We start from the raw sequence: 20,527 nt of genomic DNA, 5'->3' as shown, positions 1-20,527 counted from the left end.
CCTCTCTAATTTCAGGATTTCTGATTGGCAGAAGTTTTCCAACAGGATTTTATTTTTCACAGGAAACAAAAGCTGAGATAGAGAAACTGATCTTTGCTTTGATGTCATGCGATTTACATCATTACATGTCTGTTTATCACAGATTTTGTCATATTTAACTGTCAGGTCTCCAAGATGTTTAGAATAGAACAGCAAAGATTTTAACCAGAGCTAAGAAAAGAATTTATATCCAGCATCAGCAAGAGTCCAGAATCAGCATTTTAACAAAGATTATTTATCTTTTTGTTCATTACTGTCTCTCCAGGCTGAGTGGCTGTAACCTCTCAGAGAGAAGCTGTGCAGCTCTGTCCTCAGTTCTCAGCTCCCAGTCCTGTAGTCTGAGAGAGCTTGATCTCAGCAACAACAACCTGCAGGATTCAGGACTGAAGCAGCTGTCTGCTGGACTGGGGAGTCCACACCGTACACTGGAAAATCTCAGGTCAGATCAAGTCACAGTTTGTCTTTGAGATATTTTTCTAAACTATAAGGTTCAGCCTCTCTAATGTCAGGATTTCTGATCGGCAGAAGTTTTCCACCAGGATTTTATTTTTCACAGGAAAGAAAATGTTTGAATTTTCTAGTTTATCTTTCTTTGATTCAGCTTCATATACTTTACAGCACACATATATGAACTCTGACGGAGATAGAGAAACTCATCTTTGCTTTGATGTCATGCGATTTACATCATTACATGTCTGTTTATCAAAGATTTTGTCATATTTAACTGTCAGGTCTCCAAGATGTTTAGAATAGAACAGCAAAGATTTTAACCAGAGCTAAGAAAAGAATTTATATCCAGCATCAGCAAGAGTCCAGAATCAGCATTTTAACAAATATTATTTATCTTTTTGTTCATTACTGTCTCTCCAGGCTGAGTGGCTGTAACCTCTCAGAGAGAAGCTGTGCAGCTCTGTCCTCAGTTCTCAGCTCCCAGTCCTGTAGTCTGAGAGAGCTTGAGCTCAGTAACAACAACCTGCAGGATTCAGGACTGAAGCAGCTGTCTGCTGGACTGGAGAGTCCACACTGTACACTGGAAAATCTCAGGTCAGATCAAGTCACAGTTTGTCTTTGAGATATTTTTCTAAACTATAAGGTTCAGCCTCTCTAATGTCAGGATTTCTGATCGGCAGAAGTTTTCCACCAGGATTTTATTTTTCACAGGAAAGAAAATGTTTGAATTTTCTAGTTTATCTTTCTTTGATTCAGCTTCATATACTTTACAGCACACATATATGAACTCTGGCTGAGATAGAGAAACTGATCTTTGCTTTGATGTCATGCGATTTACATCATTACATGTCTGTTTATCACAGATTTTGTCATATTTAACTGTCAGGTCTCCAAGATGTTTAGAATAGAACAGCAAAGATTTTAACCAGAGCTGAGAAAAGAATTTATATCCAGCATCAGCAAGAGTCCAGAATCAGCATTTTAACAAATATTATTTATCTTTTTGTTCATTACTGTCTCTCCAGGCTGAGTGGCTGTAACCTCTCAGAGAGAAGCTGTGCAGCTCTGTCCTCAGTTCTCAGCTCCCAGTCCTGTAGTCTGAGAGAGCTTGAGCTCAGTAACAACAACCTGCAGGATTCAGGACTGAAGCAGCTGTCTGCTGGACTGGAGAGTCCACACCGTACACTGGAAAATCTCAGGTCAGATCAAGTCACAGTTTGTCTTTGAGATATTTTTCTAAACTATAAGGTTCAGCCTCTCTAATGTCAGGATTTCTGATCGGCAGAAGTTTTCCACCAGGATTTTATTTTTCACAGGAAAGAAAATGTTTGAATTTTCTAGTTTATCTTTCTTTGATTCAGCTTCATATACTTTACAGCACACATATATGAACTCTGGCTGAGATAGAGAAACTGATCTTTGCTTTGATGTCATGCGATTTACATCATTACATGTCTGTTTATCACAGATTTTGTCATATTTAACTGTCAGGTCTCCAAGATGTTTAGAATAGAACAGCAAAGATTTTAACCAGAGCTGAGAAAAGAATTTATATCCAGCATCAGCAAGAGTCCAGAATCAGCATTTTAACAAAGATTATTTATCTTTTTGTTCATTACTGTCTCTCCAGGCTGAGTGGCTGTAACCTCTCAGAGAGAAGCTGTGCAGCTCTGTCCTCAGTTCTCAGCTCCCAGTCCTGTAGTCTGAGAGAGCTTGAGCTCAGTAACAACAACCTGCAGGATTCAGGACTGAAGCAGCTGTCTGCTGGACTGGAGAGTCTACACCGTACACTGGAAAATCTCAGGTCAGATCAAGTCACAGTTTGTCTTTGAGATATTTTTCTAAACTATAAGGTTCAGCCTCTCTAATGTCAGGATTTCTGATCGGCAGAAGTTTTCCACCAGGATTTTATTTTTCACAGGAAAGAAAATGTTTGAATTTTCTAGTTTATCTTTCTTTGATTCAGCTTCATATACTTTACAGCACACATATATGAACTCTGGCTGAGATAGAGAAACTGATCTTTGCTTTGATGTCATGCGATTTACATCATTACATGTCTGTTTATCACAGATTTTGTCATATTTAACTGTCAGGTCTCCAAGATGTTTAGAATAGAACAGCAAAGATTTTAACCAGAGCTGAGAAAAGAATTTATATCCAGCACCAGCAAGAGTCCAGAATCAGCATTTTAACAAAGATTATTTATCTTTTTGTTCATTACTGTCTCTCCAGGCTGAGTGGCTGTAACCTCTCAGAGAGAAGCTGTGCAGCTCTGTCCTCAGTTCTCAGCTCCCAGTCCTGTAGTCTGAGAGAGCTTGAGCTCAGCAACAACAACCTGCAGGATTCAGGACTGAAGCAGCTGTCTGCTGGACTGGAGAGTCCACACTGTACACTGGAAAATCTCAGGTCAGATCAAGTCACAGTTTGTTTTTGAGATATTTTTCTAAACTATAAGGTTTAGTCTCCCTAATTTCAGGATTTCTGATTGGCAGAAGTTTTCCAACAGGGAAACACTCAGGTCAGGATTCATCAACTTGTTCAACAGATGAACATTTAAAATCTGAAAGATTTTAGAGGATAAACATTAAACCTGTGTAGTTTTTACTACACTTCAATTTTTACTAAACTTCAGTAATAGAGAATTACTTTTCATGTAGATTTTTATTCTTTTCTTTTGTTTTTGTTGTTGAATTATTTAATACCACAGATGATTTTAAAGATTTTGGTAACACTTCATTTTACAGGCCCTCAAACTTCATGGTAATTAAGTGATAATTAGCAAGTAACTTCTTTGAAACTTCTTTGAAGTTACCCTGAAACATTTACCTCAAATTTAATTGTGAGTTGTTGCAGCTTAACTTCCAAGTAGTCTCTGTCTAGTTCCTACTGAGCAGACCACTACATTGAAGTGAGTTATTTCCGCTTAATTTCCAAGTAGTTTCTCACAAATTTCTGTATAATTTCAGCAGATCAGTCCAACTTTGTACCAAATTTCCTAGATGTCCATTTTTTTATTGTAGCCACCATAAATTGCTAATTACAAAGAAATACAACTTCATAAACAAGAATAAAGTTACTTATTGCCCATTTAAAAAGCCTCATTCTCATTAAAAGTCTCAAGAGGGGGAGTAACTTTTACAAAGTTTCTGACATGAAAACACAGCATTTGTGGGCGTTCGGTTCCCCTTGAAGTGCTAGATGTTTTCCTTATAACTACAGCAGGCTCTCTCAATGTGTTGTGTATGAGACCCTGTCTGTGGATGCACAAAGTGTTGCCTATGGTTGACTTGATAATGGATGGAACCATCTTGCGACAGTCTTTGATACGCTCTCCAACAATCTGTGATTAAAAACAAAACTAATAAAAAAAATTAAAAACTACAGAAACTAAACTAAAGCTAAACCAAACTGGACATGGAATTCAAAAATAGTATAGAAATAAGAGGCTATTGAAAAGAGAAAACTATAATAACCTGTGTGTGTATTTGAATATATGCTTGCTTCATGTCTACAGGTTCACTCAGTTTCCTAGGTTCACTAAATTCACTAGGTTCAGTAAGGAGATTGGTGGTAACAGACTCTACAAAGACAGAAGTAAGACTTCCAGCCCACAGAAAACACACAACAGCTGATTCAGGAAAAAAATGGAAAATATATTTATAAAGGCATTTTGTCCTGTTTCATTTTCCTGATGGCTTCTTTTTATACATTCAAAGCATCTCTTTAGAAAAAACTACATTTATTTGTCTGATGCAAATCTTCAACTCAATTATACCACAGAAATCAAATCAAACATGAATGAATGTACAACCAGAATTGCAGTAAATTAGAAATTAAGAAGTGTTCAACTCTCAGTGCTTCATACATAAATTAGATGTATCCTCTCTTGGACCAAAATACACTTATTATCAGTTATCGGTTCTTGATAGTCTTTATTTCCCTTTGAACTTTTCCTTAAGTTCCCTTAAGGTTATAAGTCTTATTTGGTCTTGAGTTCCTTCACTTCAAATGTTCCTTTAACATTGTTTGTCCACCGTGAGTTTCTTTATGACATCAGTTGTAGTCAGTTTTTAGTCTTTCTTGGGCCCAAGAAGAAAAAAATAATGAGATCTCAGGAAAAATAAAAATAAAATATAATTCTCCTTAGTTAGGTTCCCTTTGATTTGGTTCCTACTGCCCCCTTGGAACAGCACAACATCCACATGTCAGCATCCCGACAAGATGAAGGCACCCACGGGCAGCGATGACGATCTGGATGGCAGACGAAGCAGCTCCACTCACAGATAGAATCGTCCCTCAAAGATAAACACAAAACAGCCCGAATAAAAGTCTGCAGAGCAGTTATCCTACAATCTTAATTTCCTTGTGTCATTGTCCATCACATTACGCACACACAGAATTAAACAACCCTTACAATGACTAAAATTAACATTTCTGAGCTAAATTGTCTCTTTCCCTTTTTTTTGTACATGTACATTTCAAATGAAAGCACATATCTGGCCTTTTACGTTTTATAGTACATACACATTAGCATTTAAGCCCATTTCAAATATGCACAAATTGCCTTACATGCTTTCCCAGCACTACAACCATAGATATAGAAACGTAGATACCGTGTTCAAGGATTTCATGTGTCGCATAGTCACCATATTGGGGCGGTCAACAGAGACAGTTGACTGCTTGGAAAAATGCTGCAGGCATGTGCTGCATTTAGCTGTACAAACAGGGAAAACATTCAAAACAGGCATTGCAGGATTACTTTTCACATGTAAGTGACAATTTTATTGTATTTTACTGTTATGCAGTTTATACTGTTATATTTCATGTTAGTGAACATGAAATATTGCTTCAAACTATCCTGAAAATGACCTGACACTATAGTGACGATGGCTACTTAAAGAAAACTTGATGTTACTGAATAATTATTGAAGCACTAAGTGACCAGGTGTTAAACGTGATATTTACTTAAAGCTGGAATGCGGGACTTTTGTCTCCCCCTTCTGACAGTGAGAATAAAGGGGGGCTCGGCTGTGATTGCCTGAGTACAAAGACGTTACTGGGATGAGGGGAGGACATTTCTCTCTGTTTGATAACATTAAAAGTAAAGTTAGACTTTTCTGTCGGCTTCCTGACTCATTTTTAAAAAGACGAGAGAGAGAGAGAGAGAAGCTGTGGTCGGGTGAGCTAGAGAGTGAATGAAGAGAGGGAGCGGTGGTAGTGAGAGAGCCAGTGAATCAGATCAATAAAACGTTATTTTCTGATTGTTTCATAGTGGTTACATTTTAGAGCAAAACCACATCCCCACCCCCACACACCTCCACTCAACCCTGCAGCGGTGCTGCAACACCTGATGTGGTCTGAATACGGCCTGATAGGCACACAGAGAGGGCCGGTAAACACAGATATGTTTTGACGGTCAAACGGCCCAAAAACATATTTTTTGACGGCCCATCGGTCCACCAGGATTTGTCCCAGTAACCTACTGTTGCAGCTGTAGAACGGTGGATAAATTGTTTTGAGCGTCATACAACTTCTGCAAAATGACTCGTTTCACCATCAGAATTTGATCCATTTGGTCCGATAACATTTGGAAAGTCTAGAAAAGTCACACAATTAACGGTCAAACAGCCAGTGTGGGAATGTTACATTCGACATGAGACTGTATACTGTGAAATACAGTCGCTCGCTGTGATTGGCTTAATCAGCATTGTGTGAACTCATTTGGCTTGAATGTAACAGACGCTCATTCATATGTGAAAGTTCTGCACTGCAGGTTTAACAGTGACCTCATTATTTGTATAATTTACTTTAAAGAAAATTATAACACAAATCAGACTCTTTACTGCAATATTTTTCATCATTTGGAGTCTGTCCATCTTTTGCAAGGATTACATTGATTAATTATTCTTCTTGGCTTTATACTCGCAAAGCTTTTATTGCACTTACAGTAGCGTATCACTGTCTGTCTCTCCTCTGCTGCGCTGCACACACACAGGGGCATAGACCAACTATTTATTCATTGAATTAAAATGTGTTACATCAGGATAGGTATCGTTATCAGGATACGAAATGAGCTGTATCGAGAAATGTGAGATTTTGGTTATATTGCCCAGCCTTAGCTTGGGCATAGCTGTCAGACGGAAGGATTTTGAGCCAAATGACACTACAGTTCTTCATTAGGACAGTCATTTTAGTACAAATGATTATGACAGAACTGGGCAAACGTGTGTGTGAAGGAAGTTGTGATTCAGTTTTTGCATCTTTTCCTGACCATCTGAACAAGGTCAGAGTACTTTCAAGTCATAAGACTATAGTGTTCTTTGTAGTAAAGAGTGCTAATATATAGTGGAAACTGATTGGAATGATGAGCATACAAATGATCTCTTTCTAACATAATTGGAATTACAACGAAATCTGATACTGAAAGTAAACCACTGTAAAAGTCATTTGCAAGATGATTTAAAAGAGAAAAATATGATTTCAGAGGAATGTCTCATGATACAGACTGTCAATAGATGATACAATTTACTGATATTCCCAAAACACCTCATGATACAGACCATTGGTAGACAGTACAATTTACTGATGTTCCCTAAACGCCTCACGTGCAGGCTATCGATAGACACTGCAATTTACCAATGTTCCCTGAACGCCTCACGTGTAGGCTGTTGTTGACCTCTACTATTTACAGATGTTTCCTAAACATCTCACATGCAGGCTAGCGGTAGACGCTATAATTTACAGAGTTTCCCAAAACGCTTCATATGCAGACTAGCGGTAGATGCTACAGTTTACCAATGTTCCCTAAACGCCTCACATGCAGGCTAGCGGTAGATGCTATAATTTACCGATGTTCCCTAAACGCCTCACAGCCTGGCTAGCGGTAGCTGCTAGCGGTAGCTGCTAGCGGTAGCTGCTAGCGGTAGCTGCTAGCGGTAGCTGCTAGCGGTAGCTGCTAGCGGTAGCTGCTAGCGGTAGCTGCTAGCGGTAGCTGCTAGCGGTAGCTGCTAGCGGTAGCTGCTAGCGGTAGCTGCTAGCGGTAGCTGCTAGCGGTAGCTGCTAGCGGTAGCTGCTAGCGGTAGCTGCTAGCGGTAGCTGCTAGCGGTAGCTGCTAGTCTCTCTTCAGTTACTGCAACGCAGCTACTCAGACGGGTGTTTGGCTAAAATGAGTTAGTTTGGAAAGAGTAAAATAAGGCGTTTTAATGTCAGATTTAAATAAGTTGAAACCGAGTGGAGCTGGCGTGTTGCCAGAGAGAGAAAACTGCTAAGCTGCAGAGCGGCTGTGGAAAAAGAATCTTCGCGACTCCGGCGGGCGTTTCCCTCCAAATTAATGGATTATCCTGGTGAGTTAGCCACCCGAGGTTAGCTGGTTAGCATTAAGGTTTTGTTCCAAAATCATTTAATGGTGTGTTAGTTTACCTAGAAAGGTATGGTGAAGCAAAAAGCCAGTCAGGATATAATGTTTGTGTGATGTGATGAGAATATAGCTGATGCAGCTTTTTAGCCGCTAACCACTGTAGGCTTAATTGCAGCCTGGAAGCTAGGCTAAGTGCTACATGCTAAGCTACTGTTGTGGCGCTGGGAAAGCACGAAAGGCAGTTTGTGCTTATTTGAAAAGGACTTAAAAGCTAATGTTTATGTACTATAACATGTAAAAGGCCTGATATGTGCATTCATTTGAAATGTACATGTACAAAAAGAGTAAAAGAGACAATTTAGTTGAGAAATGTTTATGGTAACACTTTCTATGAAGCCCATGTCTATAATGCATTATAAACATACTTATAATGTGTTATAATCTGCTTCTAGCACTGTATAATTATAGTGATAAACCACTCATAAATATTCATAATGCTTTATAACAATAATCATAACACATAATAAAGCATTTTATAATAATAAATATATATATATATATATATATATATATATATATATATATATATATATATATATATATAAATAATAAATAATCTCTCTGTAGCTGGGAGGGCAGTGTGTGGGTACATCACCTCTACACCATGTTTCTGATAGGATTATGATGTCATTATTATTGATAGGTTTTACTCTTCAGACCAAAGACTGAGGAGTAAAGACCTTGGATATTCCAACAGCTTATTTTAAAGGAACTCATTGAAATTCTCAACAGAAGATGAAATAAAATAAAACAAACACAGAAACAACTTTTACACAGGTAACCTTGAAGAACCTATTAGAGTGAAATATATTCATATTCATTATATAATATATTCATATTTTATTATCAAATTAGGATTTGTTTAGTTTGAAAGATGTTTTTATAATAAATATGTGAAGAAATGAAAATTGAGATTGAAGCTCACTATGTTAATATAAGAACTAGAGCTGCTCGATTATGGCAAAAATCATACTCACGATTATTTTGGTCAATATTGAGATCACGATTATTTAACACGATTACTTTTTGACTCATTTTTGCTGATGCAGATATGTGCACATATTTTATTCCAGCTGGCTGAGGAGACTATTACACCTGCAATCATAGATTGTATTAATGATCAATAAAGACAAATTATGAAGGAAGAACTCAGAAAGACTGGAGTTCAGGAGCTCAGCATTAAAACTTTAATGAACCTGCCAAGTGGGTGCAGCAGTAGTTTTCTTTGAGTTTATTAGACAGACAGGATTAATGTGTAGGATTTAATCTTTGGTCCTGTTGGGCCGTGGCTACAAGTTTGGCTATCAGCAATAATTAATGATTATCAAAGATAATTGTTAATTATTAAAATCAATAAAATTATTAATAAGAATTAATAATAACGGGGCACCACCCTGGACTCAGGGAAAAAGATAGCCAATTCAGTCTCAAAGTGTACTAATCTATGAATTTGGGACTTTGATTAATAATTAATTTAATGACTATAAACAAAATCACCATATCAATAGCTAGTAAAGGTTGAAGGATTTGGAGTTCTTTACAGAGCAGAGGTTGGCAAAACTCATTCTTGTGCAACATTAAAACAGACAACAGGTATATCCAAAAGCATTTATTTAACAAAAGGGTAAAAGCAACACACAATACTAATCTAGCTAAGTGTACCTATATACAAGTGTGAGTGTGTGAGTGTGTGTGTGTGTGTGTGTGTGTGTGTGTGTAGGGAAGACAATAGCAAGATGGCTGCAGTCACCTGGTGACTGAGCACATGGCATGCTGACACGTTGGCTGATAAAGGGAACTACAGAGATGAAAGGCCAGACCATGTGGTGTCTTGAACCACATGTGCTGCCTGAACCAAAGTTTGCCAAACTAGGTTTTAACCTCTTAACTGTGTGGTTCTCTATTCAAGGCCAATTGGTGTATACTAAAGGTGCCAGGTTAAGATGAGGTTAGTTGCATGCAAGGCCTACTTACTGGATGTAACATGTGTTAAGCATGCTAACATTAACCTAGCGGTGTGGCTATGCAGTAACCTGACTATAGGCAACAAGGACATCACAACAACAGTTCAATGTATAACCTTAACCAAATCAATACACGTACAGTACATTGTTTGAGTTAAACATTCTTGCTTAGCCGTACTATGCTTCACTGTGTTGCTAGGCTATGCCCAGTTGTTACCAGTCCATGAAGGAAGAGATGCTTTGTGGTGTCCTGCTTTGTAGCCGGTGAATCCGTGGGTGAGTCAGGCTGAGAAGGCTTTGGCTCTGAAGCTGAAAGATGCAGGCGTTGCTGGGCAGACAGCACTCCAGTCGTGCAGAGGGCCCAGGTCACTCCTTGGTGTAGAGTTAGCGGCAAGCTAACTCCATTTCGCGGCTCCTGTACTTGTTAAACTGGCCAGCAGACTTGTGTGTTAGCTGCTGGCACAAGGAAACTTAGTTTCTGAGTCTTAGGCAGGCTCTCGCGTCTTCTGCCGTAAAGAAGACTGTGTGTGTCTGCTGTGAGCAGGCCACACAAGAGAGCAGAGAGCTGCTCCAGCAGCTGCTGGAGGTGTGAAAGAGAGCAAGGAGCTGCTCCTGCTGCAGCTCGTGGAGAAAAGAGAGAGATAAGAGGGGAATCTCTAGTTTTGATAACCTGGATCCATGGGTGGAGCTTCACACTTTGGGTGCGAACCCCCAGGGCTCAGGTTTCTTGGAGTCTTGAGACATGTGGTAAACTGTGGTCCACATGTAGTCCCAACAGTCCACAGTCTGAAGCAGAAGGTGGCGGTAATGCACCTAATACGCTGGTTGCCAACCGCTGTTATAAACCACAAAGAAGAAGAAAAAGGTTTTTTTCAAACAGAGTGGTACATCCGGTCAGCCGAGGGGTTTCCTATCTGTGCAGCCCAACACTGCAGCTCCTCCACGGACTATTACATCCTGACGGTCCCGGTGTTTCCTCCGCAGGCTCCACTTCACTGGATCCAAACGGAGAGCCGGGGCTAGCTGGGAGGCTAGCGGAGCGTTAGCCGCAGCATGACCGGAGGGAAGCACAGTCAGTTAGCCTCAGCTAGCCTCCCAGCTAACGTTAGCCCCGGCTCTCTTGGATCCAACCAGAGCACCAAGCCCCGGTTTGTTATTCAGTTTAAAGTGGGAAGAAGCAGCAGGTCTGTCGGGCAGCTGAGTGAAGTGCAGCCTGCGGAGGCAGAACAGGTTAGCCCCGGTTTCACTACAGACAGATTCACTCACTACAGTGGGCGAAGAAATAAAGCCAATGAATCAATAAGACAAACATTAGCATCAGTGGGTTAGCATCAATTGTTAGCATTAGTGGATTAACATCAGTATGTAAGCATTAGTGTGTTAGCATCAATAGGTCAGCATCAGTTGTTTGCATCAATTTTTAGCATCAGTGGGTTAACATCAGTATGTTAGCATCAATTGTTAGCATTAGTGTGTTAGCATCAGTGGATTAACATCAATTTTAGCATCAATTGTTAGCATCAGTGTGTTAGCATCAGTGGATTAGCATCAGTTGTTAGCATCAATTGTTAGCATCAGGGTGTTAGCATCAATTTTAGCATCAGTTGTTAGCATCAATAATTAGCATCAGTGGATTAGCATTAATTTTTAGCATCAGTGCGTTAACATCAGCATGTTAGGATTAGTGTGTTAGCATTAATGGGTCAGCATCAGTGGGTTAGCATCACTTGTTAGTATCAATTGTTAGCATTAGTGTGTTAGCATTAATGGGTCAGCATCAGTGGGTTAACATCACTTGTTAGCATCAATTGTTAGCATTAGGGTGTTAGCATTAATGGGTCAGCATCAGTGGGTTAGCATCAGTTGTTTGCATCAATTGTTAGCATCAGTGGATTAGCATCAATTTTAGCATCAGTTGTTAGCATCAATTGTTAGCATCAGTGTGTTAGCATCAGTGGATTAGCATCAATTTTAGCATCAGTTGTTAGCATCAATTGTTAGCATCAGTGTGTTAGCATCAGTGGATTAACATCAATTTTAGCATCAGTTGTTAGCATCAATAATTAGCATCAGTGGATTAGCATTAATTTTTAGCATCAGTGGGTTAACATCAGCATGTTAGGATTAGTGTGTTAGCATTAATGGGTCAGCATCAGTGGGTTAGCATCACTTGTTAGTATCAATTGTTAGCATTAATGGGTCAGCATCAGTGGGTTAGCATCACTTGTTAGTATCAATTGTTAGCATCAGTGTGTTAGCATTAATGGGTCAGCATCAGTGGGTTAACATCACTTGTTAGCATCAATTGTTAGCATTAGTGTGTTAGCATTAATGGGTCAGCATCAGTGGGTTAGCATCAGTTGTTTGCATCAATTGTTAGCATCAGTGTGTTAGCATCAGTGGATTAGCATCAATTTTAGCATCAGTTGTTAGCATCAGTTGTTAGCATCAGTGTGTTAGCATCAGTGGATTAGCATCAATTTTAGCATCAGTTGTTAGCATCAATAATTAGCATCAGTGGATTAGCATTAATTTTTAGCATTAGTGGGTTAACATCAGCATGTTAGGATTAGTGTGTTAGCATTAATGGGTCAGCATCAGTGGGTTAACATCACTTGTTAGCATCAATTGTTAGCATCAGTGTGTTAGCATCAGTGGGTTAGCATCAGTTGTTTGCATCAATTTTAGCATCAGTGTGTTAGCATCAGTGGATTAGCATCAATTTTTAGCATCAGTGGGTTAACATCAGTATGTTAGCATTAGTGTGTTAGCATTAATGGGTCAGCATCAGTGGGTTAGCATCACTTGTTAGCATCAGTGTGTTAGCATTAATGGGTCAGCATCAGTGGGTTAGCATCAGTTGTTTGCATCAATTTTAGCATCAGTGTGTTAGCATCAGTGGATTAGCATCAATTTTTAGCATCAGTGGGTTAACATCAGTATGTTAGCATTAGTGTGTTAGCATTAATGGGTCAGCATCAGTGGGTTAGCATCACTTGTTAGCATCAATTGTTAGCATCAGTGTGTTAGCATTAATGGGTCAGCATCAGTTGTTAGCATCAATTGTTAGCATCAGTGGATTAGCATCAGTGTGTTAGCATTAATGGGTCAGCATCAGTTGTTAGCATCAATTGTTAGCATCAGTGTGTTAGCATCAGTGGATTAGCATCAGTGGGTTAGCATCAGTTGTTTGCATCACTTTTTAGCATCAGTGGGTTAACATCAGTGGATTAGCATCAAGTTTTAGCATCAGTGGGTTAACATCAGTATGTTAGCATCAGTGTGTTAGCATTAATGGGTCAGCATCAGTGGGATAGCATCAATTGTTGGCATCAGAGGGTTAGCATCAATTGTTAGCATTAATGGGTTAGCATCAGTGTGTTTACATTAATGGTTCAGCATCAGTGGGTTAGCTTCAGTGTGTTAACATCAGTATGTTAGCATCAATAGTTAGCATCAGTGCATTAGCCTAACCTGAAGACTCTAAACAGAGAAACAGAGAACAGGAATATTTGTGCTGCTGAGTCTCCTGAGTTTTATTCAGCACAACCTGAGAAACACTGAGTTTTGTGTGATGAACTTTATTGTTTAGTGGATTAATGCACTTTAATCCACTTTTGGACGCGGCTCTACTCTCTTGGCTGTGTGCAGTGAACTGATGTCCCTCTTACATTACTTCTGTAACAGTCAGATTACATTAATTCTAGGGTGAGTTTTTCTCATTATCCTCCTGCTAACATCGACTGTAAATCCACATTTTAAAGCTGAAAACATTTTCTTCCTGGGGGGTCATGACCCCGGACCCCCCTAGGGGATTCACATCTAAAAACATGCTGCTGAATCATCCCTCAGCTGCTGACTTTTCCCATCTGGCTGGATGCTCAACTTTCTGGAGCTCCCTGATTCACTTCATCTTTTAGTTAGTTAGTTAGTTTGGAGACAGTTTGTTGTTGTATCTGACTGCACACAGCAGGACTCTCAGACTGTCTGACATGTGTGTTGTTTTGTGTGTTTGCAGCCTGTCAGGATGTCTGATCACAGAGGAAGGCTGTGCTTCTCTGGCCTCAGCTCTGAGCTCCAACCCCTCCCATCTGAGAGAGCTGGACGTGAGCTACAATCATCCAGGAGACAAAGGACAGAAGCTGCTGTCTGCTGGACTGAAGGATCCACGCTGGAGACTGGAGACTCTCAGGTACACTCAAAAAATATTTAGGCCTAATATGTAAGACTTATGTATTTCAATTGCATATAAAATTTCCATCCATTGGAATTGCATAGTTTTGACATATACAAACTAATAAACTTAACATGAAGCATTTTTATAATTCAAACATAAATTAAACAAGCAGGAATGAGAGGTTATGTATTCTTATTAATAAATCCAATGTGTTTAAAAGAAATAATAACCAGGTTTATGCAATATCCCCAATTAACTTAAAATGCATCAAATTAATGCACTTTAAATGAATAAACCCAATGTATTTTAAATGTATCATTTTGAAAACTATGAACAGTGTTTCTGCTATAACAGTAAATGCCAAAAATAACACCAAATATCCATTCATTCGGAAATCAGTAGTGTTTGGGAGCCTCTGAGCAGCGCTGTTTCGAAACGTGAGTCAACGTCTGTGTTGTTGCCATGGAAACTGCAGGTTGCGTAGCTCCTTTTAAAGAAAAGGGCAGTACGTGAGCGAGTGTTTAAGCGAGAGAACGATCGTCAGAAAAGTGACGGTGAATGTGAGCAGAGCAGAGGAAAAAGTGAACAGTAAGGTCGTATTCAGACCCAATCAGGCGTTGCGGCGTTCAGCCGTAGGGTGGCGTGGAGGTGTGGGCGTGTCTATTTGTCCTCCGGAACATAACCGCTGTGAAACAATCAGAAAATAACGTTTTATTGATCTGATTCACCGGCACTCTCGCTACCAGCGCTCCCTCTCTGTCTTCATTCACTCTCTAGCTCGCTCAACCACTGCTGCTGTCTCTCTCTCTCTCTCTCGTCTTTTTTACAGTACAGACTAAAGTGTGTCAGTCAGTTAATAAATGCTGCAGCATGGGGGTTAGCTCCAGAGTTAGCAACAATAGGTTAGCCTAACCTGACGACGCTAAACAGATGAATAGAAGCAATGGGGAACGGAGGAATATATGGCTGCTAATCCCCCCCCCACCTTAAACAATAACTAAAATACATTAAAAACAAAACATAAAACAGTCAGATTACCTTCACATTTGATTAATTTAATATTTATTTGGAGCATGTGGCCAGTTTGGGTATTGCAGAAAGTCAAAGGCAGCAAAACGTCGCCATACAACATCACACTACACCATTTCCATTCAACAACATAACACACTGACATACAGCACACACCCACAAAAAGAGCAACCAAAACATGTGAACAACAAATATATTAAAAATCTATTTAAAAAAACAAAACAAAAAAGAAAAACAAAAGAAAATACCGTTCTTACATGCACGAGGTTAAAGAAAGTGCTCCCTTTTCAAATATTTACTTATTTTGGCACAGTTGACCACTTAGACAAATGCCTATAAAGACAGGCAAACAGTTAAAGGCTAATTTAAGGTAACCCTGAACTATGATTAGTAATTTCAGAAGCATAACAATTCCTAGAATCTAATCTTGAAATTAGAATCAAAAACATTGTGAAGGCTCAGGTGAGGCCAGTCGGCCTTAAACACTTTGCTGCTTGTTGCATGACCAAGAATAGAAACGATTCCACTTCCTGAGTTTGATATGTAAACCAATCTCACACGTTTGAACTAATTGACTTAAACCATATTCAAACCATGTTCATACGTTTTAATTGATCACATTTCATTATTTTTAGAATTACAATATTTCTGCAGATTTTATGAGATTTAAATAAATCCATTTTAAAATTGTGGTGATTGAATGAAAATGACAGAAATCCAAATGCTTAATAATAAATGATGGCATGAATGATGTTTTTGAGTGTATGGAGAGACAATGTCTGATAGAGGAGGAAGAGCTGGAAACATTTTCTCTGTCAGAGCTGATCACACATCTCAACTCAATCTTTGACTTTTTGTTATTTCTAACTGAAGTTTCCTGTAAATGTTGAAAGTTCAACCTGATTAGATTCAATCAGGGTTTCAGAAGGATTGGGATACTGGATTCAGATTGGATCAAAGTCTATCAAAGCCCAACCCCACATTTGAACAGAATAATCAAACAGTAGACTAGAGCGATGTAACGTCCATGTTTGCATGCTGAAAGAGAACGTGCTGCTCTGACCCCCCTCCTCCTTTCAGCCTGCAGCCTGCTGGAGTCCGATGGTTGACACCAGGTCTGAGGAAGTGTAAGTGTGTTTTTCATTTCATTCATGAAAACAAAGCAAACTTCAAACTGTGACATCACTCATTCACATCCTACTGAGGATGAAGATGATGTCATCATCAATCAGATGATCGATCAATAACTGCAGCTGTATTGTGTCTCGTTCTCTCCATCAGATTTCTGTCAACTCACACTGGATCCAAACACAGCACACAGAAACCTCAAACTGTCTGACAACAACAGGAAGGTGACACGTGTGATGGAGGATCAGTCATATCCTGATCATCCAGACAGATTTGATCACTATTATCAGCTGCTGTGTAGAAATGATCTGACTGGTTGCTGTTACTGGGAGGTCGAGTGGAGAGGAGACGTTGAAATATCAGTGAGTTACAGAGGAATCAGCAGGAAAGGAGACAGTGATGACTGTTGGTTTGGATGGAATGATCAGTCCTGGAGTCTGATCTGCTCTGATGGTGGTTATTCTGTCTGGCACAATAACAGAGAAACATCCATCTCCTCCTCCTCCTCCTCCTCCTCCTCCTCCTCCTCCTCCTCCTCCTCCTCCTCCTCCTCCTCCTCCTCCTCCTCCTCTGTCTCTAACAGAGTAGCAGTGTATGTGGACTGTCCTGCTGGCACTCTGTCCTTCTACACAGTCTCCTCTGACACACTGATCCACCTCCACACCTTCAACACCACATTCACTCAGCCTCTGTGTGCTGGGTTTGGGTTTGGAGTCTACAGGTCTGGTTCCTCAGTGTCTCTGTGTTCTCTGTAGGAGGATGAGTCTCCTCCTGTTAGAGAAACTTTCTCATGTTATTTAGTACCAACCTGATCTCTCACTGCTTGTAAATGCAGTTTCTAAACCAACATGGTTTCCACATGACTGACAGTTTGTTTGACATTTAAAAAGCTGTAAAAAAGAAGCTGATGTTCTCAGAGCAGATAGCTCAGTCTGTTAGAGGACTGTTTGGAGGTTCGGAGGTCGTGGCTTTGATCCTTATGAGTCTCAGTGAAACTCAGAAGCTCTCAGAGAGAAAACCACCAGCGGCTGAAAGTTTACTGAAACCTCAAGTTGTGACCAAGGTTTTTAAAAATGTTGGAAGAGTTTTGCCCACTAACTATAACACACATAATGACAGTAAGTATCCGCTGGCCTATAGAGGCTCTTTGTTGTTTTTACTCTTATTTGTTGTTCAATTAGTTGTTTTTTTAATCATATAGTCAATTCAGAAAGCGACATGTTTTTATGTGTCTCTACTGGATGTGCATGTAGAGCTGTAAATAAACATTATGATTCATAGATTCATCAATTCATGGTTTTGTCAATAAAATGTCAGGAAATTGTGTAAATTGTGTAAAATGCTGGTTGTAATTTCACAGAGTCAAAGGCGACGTCTTTAAATGTCTCATTTTGTCTGAACTAAAGTCCAGAACAGTCAAATATTCTGTTTATTATCATGTAAGACAAAGAAAAGCATTCAATCTTCACACCTGAGAAGCTAAAAGCAGAAAATGTTTGCTTCAAAATGACTCAAATGATGATTAAGTGTTAATTTAGTGTTGATGGATAATCAATGAATGGACTAATTGTTGCAGCTCTGGCTGTATGTGAACAGAATATTAGAGGACAAACAGCTGACAGTTTAGCGCCTTACTAAATATCCACAATAAAAAGCTCATTTACAGGATCATCAATCTGTTTACAATCTGTTTGAAATGTTTCTTATTTCCTGTTTTTGTGTTGTACCAAGTAAAGTTGATCATTTGTATGTTTATGTTACTCAGGCAGAAATAAATGGAACTGCAGTATCACCTGTTATGTCCAATAAAAAAGGATCATAAATAATAATAGAAGCTTTCATTTGATCTTTATTGTCAGATTCAGAAAAATGGCACTCTAATAATAAGCTGAACATTATTAATAGTTATATTGTTTATTCACACACAGTTTAGCGCAGGGTCAGTTTCTCATTTCTACAACCTTCACACAACTCAACTTTGAATGAAAAGTCACATTTTGATATAAATCATCAACATTAATAGTTATATTTGGAAAATGTGCTTTGGACAAAAAGCAAGTGTTTTCTTCTCCAGGAAGAAAACAGTGAAACACGTGTGTCGGTTAACTTTCTGCACACAAAGTGAATACAGACGTCCGTTTGTCTTCTTCTGCTGTGACGATCAGCGGGTCAGAGGTCAGAGGTCAGATCAGGTATGTGACGAGGAGCTGAGAGAGGAAACCAAGAAGAAAGTCAAAAGCTCACAGCTCAACATCCAAACACAGACTGCACACAGAGCTGCAAGCATGGAGGAGAAACCATCACATCTACAGATCCAGGTACAGTTCTCCACTTTACTTTATCACAGAAAAACTCTCATTTTACTCTTTTTCACTTCATTTGAAAGATGAAGAAAACATCTGGACTCCTGCTGTCAAACTTCATCCAAACTAACAGCTGTTTTCTATTTCCATCATGCTGAACATGCAGGTTTGGAAAAACTAAATCTTTCTCCAAATGTCACCAAACAAGACTTTTACAGTCCGTTAAGAAACTCTTATTATCAGAAATAAACATGTGTCTGATTTTACAGTCCTGAACATTTTCACATGTTGGAAAATCAAACTTTATTTGTGTCGCAGCTTTACAATCCACATTTATGTTGAAATCTGAACCGTATATTTGCTTCTTTATTTCAGGGATTTTTGTATATTTGCTGCTTTTATGTTGTTCTTTTAATATCTGGATGTCTCTGCTTCTGATTGGACATTTATCTCCAATCAAAAAGACAAATCACATCTGTTTCTGCTCTTATAATAATAATAATAATAATAATAATGATAATAATGTCTTTAAATGGTAAATGTATAACTGTTTCATGGCAGTCTTCTACATTTTGCAGAACATATTTTTACTGTGTGAGTATTTGAAACATTGGAAATGATCTGAAGACGTAATTTGGACTGTTTTTTTTTCATTGATTTATTTCTATTGTTACTGTTATCAAAATGATAATTACACGGAACACAGTGATAACGGTAAATGAAAATCAATCAATGACTACAGGAGTAAATATTGACATGTTTACCATAAGATGGTGTTTGTTTGCCGGCGGTCATGAAGCCTCTATACCTGTCCGCGGAGGGCCGAACCCACGAGAGGAGCCACGAGCCAAAGGACCCTATTGGCTCTCTCTGTCTCGCTGTCTGGCTGCAGGTTTCTGCTCAGATTCTCCCTCTTGCAGGACGGACCATGACAACAAGGAACAAACCGTTTCTGATTCATGGATCCATTAGTTTTATTGATCATACAAGTGTCGAGTCTATGAAATGTTAGAAAGTCATGAAAAAGGCCGTCAGTCGTTCTCAGAGTCGACAGTTATGTTTATTTAGTCTGAGTAAAGTCCAGAAGAGATTCAACCGACACCAGAGGTGGAAGAAGTACTCAGATCCTTTACTTCACTACACAATACTGCATGTACAAATACTCCATTACAAGTAAAAGTCCTGCATTAAAACCCTCCTACAGTAAAAGTAATCATTCATTCATTACTGCAGTACTTTAACTACATCAAGCTCATAATACTTATGTACTTTTACTGCAATACTTTAACTACATCAAGCTCATAATACTTATGTACTTTTACTGCAATACTTTAACTACATCAAGCTCATAATACTTACGTACTTTTACTGCAGTACTTTAACTACATCAAGCTCATAATACTTATGTACTTTTACTGCAATACTTTAACTACATCAAGCTCATAATACTTATGTACTTTTACTGCAATACTTTAACTACATCAAGCTCATAATACTTATGTACTTTTACTGCAATACTTTAACTACATCAAGCTCATAATACTTATGTACTTTTACTGCAATACTTTAACTACATCAAGCTCATAATACTTACGTACTTTTACTGCAGTACTTTAACTACATCAAGCTCATAATACTTATGTACTTTTACTGCAATACTTTAACTACATCAAGCTCATAATACTTATGTACTTTTACTGCAATACTTTAACTACATCAAGCTCATAATACTTATGTACTTTTACTGCAATACTTTAACTACATCAAGCTCATAATACTTATGTACTTTTACTGCAATACTTTAACTACATCAAGCTCATAATACTTATGTACTTTTACTGCAATACTTTAACTAGGATTTTTCATGCAGGACTTTTACTTGTAATGGAGTATTTGTACATCGCTGTATTGGTATTTTTACTGCAGTAAAGTACTTCTTCCACTGCTGGTATTGTATGTTATTTAATTGATCAGTGATCAGTGTATCTGCTGCCCCCTGCAGGCTGCTTTCAGATCG

General features: G+C 38.8%; 1 protein-coding gene and 1 long non-coding RNA gene across 7 annotated transcripts in view; one reads left to right on the top strand and one right to left on the bottom strand.

The window, feature by feature from the left end:
• LOC137184991 (NLR family CARD domain-containing protein 3-like) overlaps positions 1-17,882 on the top strand; it is a 281,932-nt gene extending 264,050 nt beyond the window's left edge. For all 6 annotated transcript variants that reach the window (XM_067595042.1, XM_067593559.1, XM_067594205.1 and 3 more), the window contains 8 exons: positions 305-478; positions 910-1,083; positions 1,515-1,688; positions 2,120-2,293; positions 2,725-2,898; positions 13,892-14,065; positions 16,160-16,206; positions 16,361-17,882. In XM_067595042.1, the coding sequence (XP_067451143.1) occupies positions 305-478; positions 910-1,083; positions 1,515-1,688; positions 2,120-2,293; positions 2,725-2,898; positions 13,892-14,065; positions 16,160-16,206; positions 16,361-16,962 (1,693 nt within the window). In that variant the 3' untranslated portion in view covers positions 16,963-17,882. The remainder of the gene's footprint in view (positions 1-304; positions 479-909; positions 1,084-1,514; positions 1,689-2,119; positions 2,294-2,724; positions 2,899-13,891; positions 14,066-16,159; positions 16,207-16,360) is intronic.
• Positions 17,883-17,906: 24 nt separating this feature from the next.
• Positions 17,907-19,011, bottom strand: LOC137192974 (uncharacterized). Its single transcript, XR_010930703.1, has 2 exons — positions 18,605-19,011; positions 17,907-18,559 (listed from the first exon to the last, which is right to left on the bottom strand). It is a non-coding gene; the product is annotated as an uncharacterized lncRNA (long non-coding RNA).
• Between the last annotated feature and the right edge of the window lie 1,516 nt (positions 19,012-20,527).

Source organism: Thunnus thynnus, chromosome 1 (genome assembly GCF_963924715.1).
Source record: "Thunnus thynnus chromosome 1, fThuThy2.1, whole genome shotgun sequence".
Classification (NCBI taxonomy): domain Eukaryota; kingdom Metazoa; phylum Chordata; class Actinopteri; order Scombriformes; family Scombridae; genus Thunnus; species Thunnus thynnus.
The sequence above is the reverse complement of the archived record's forward strand: the minus strand, read 5'-3'. Positions and strand labels throughout refer to the sequence as shown.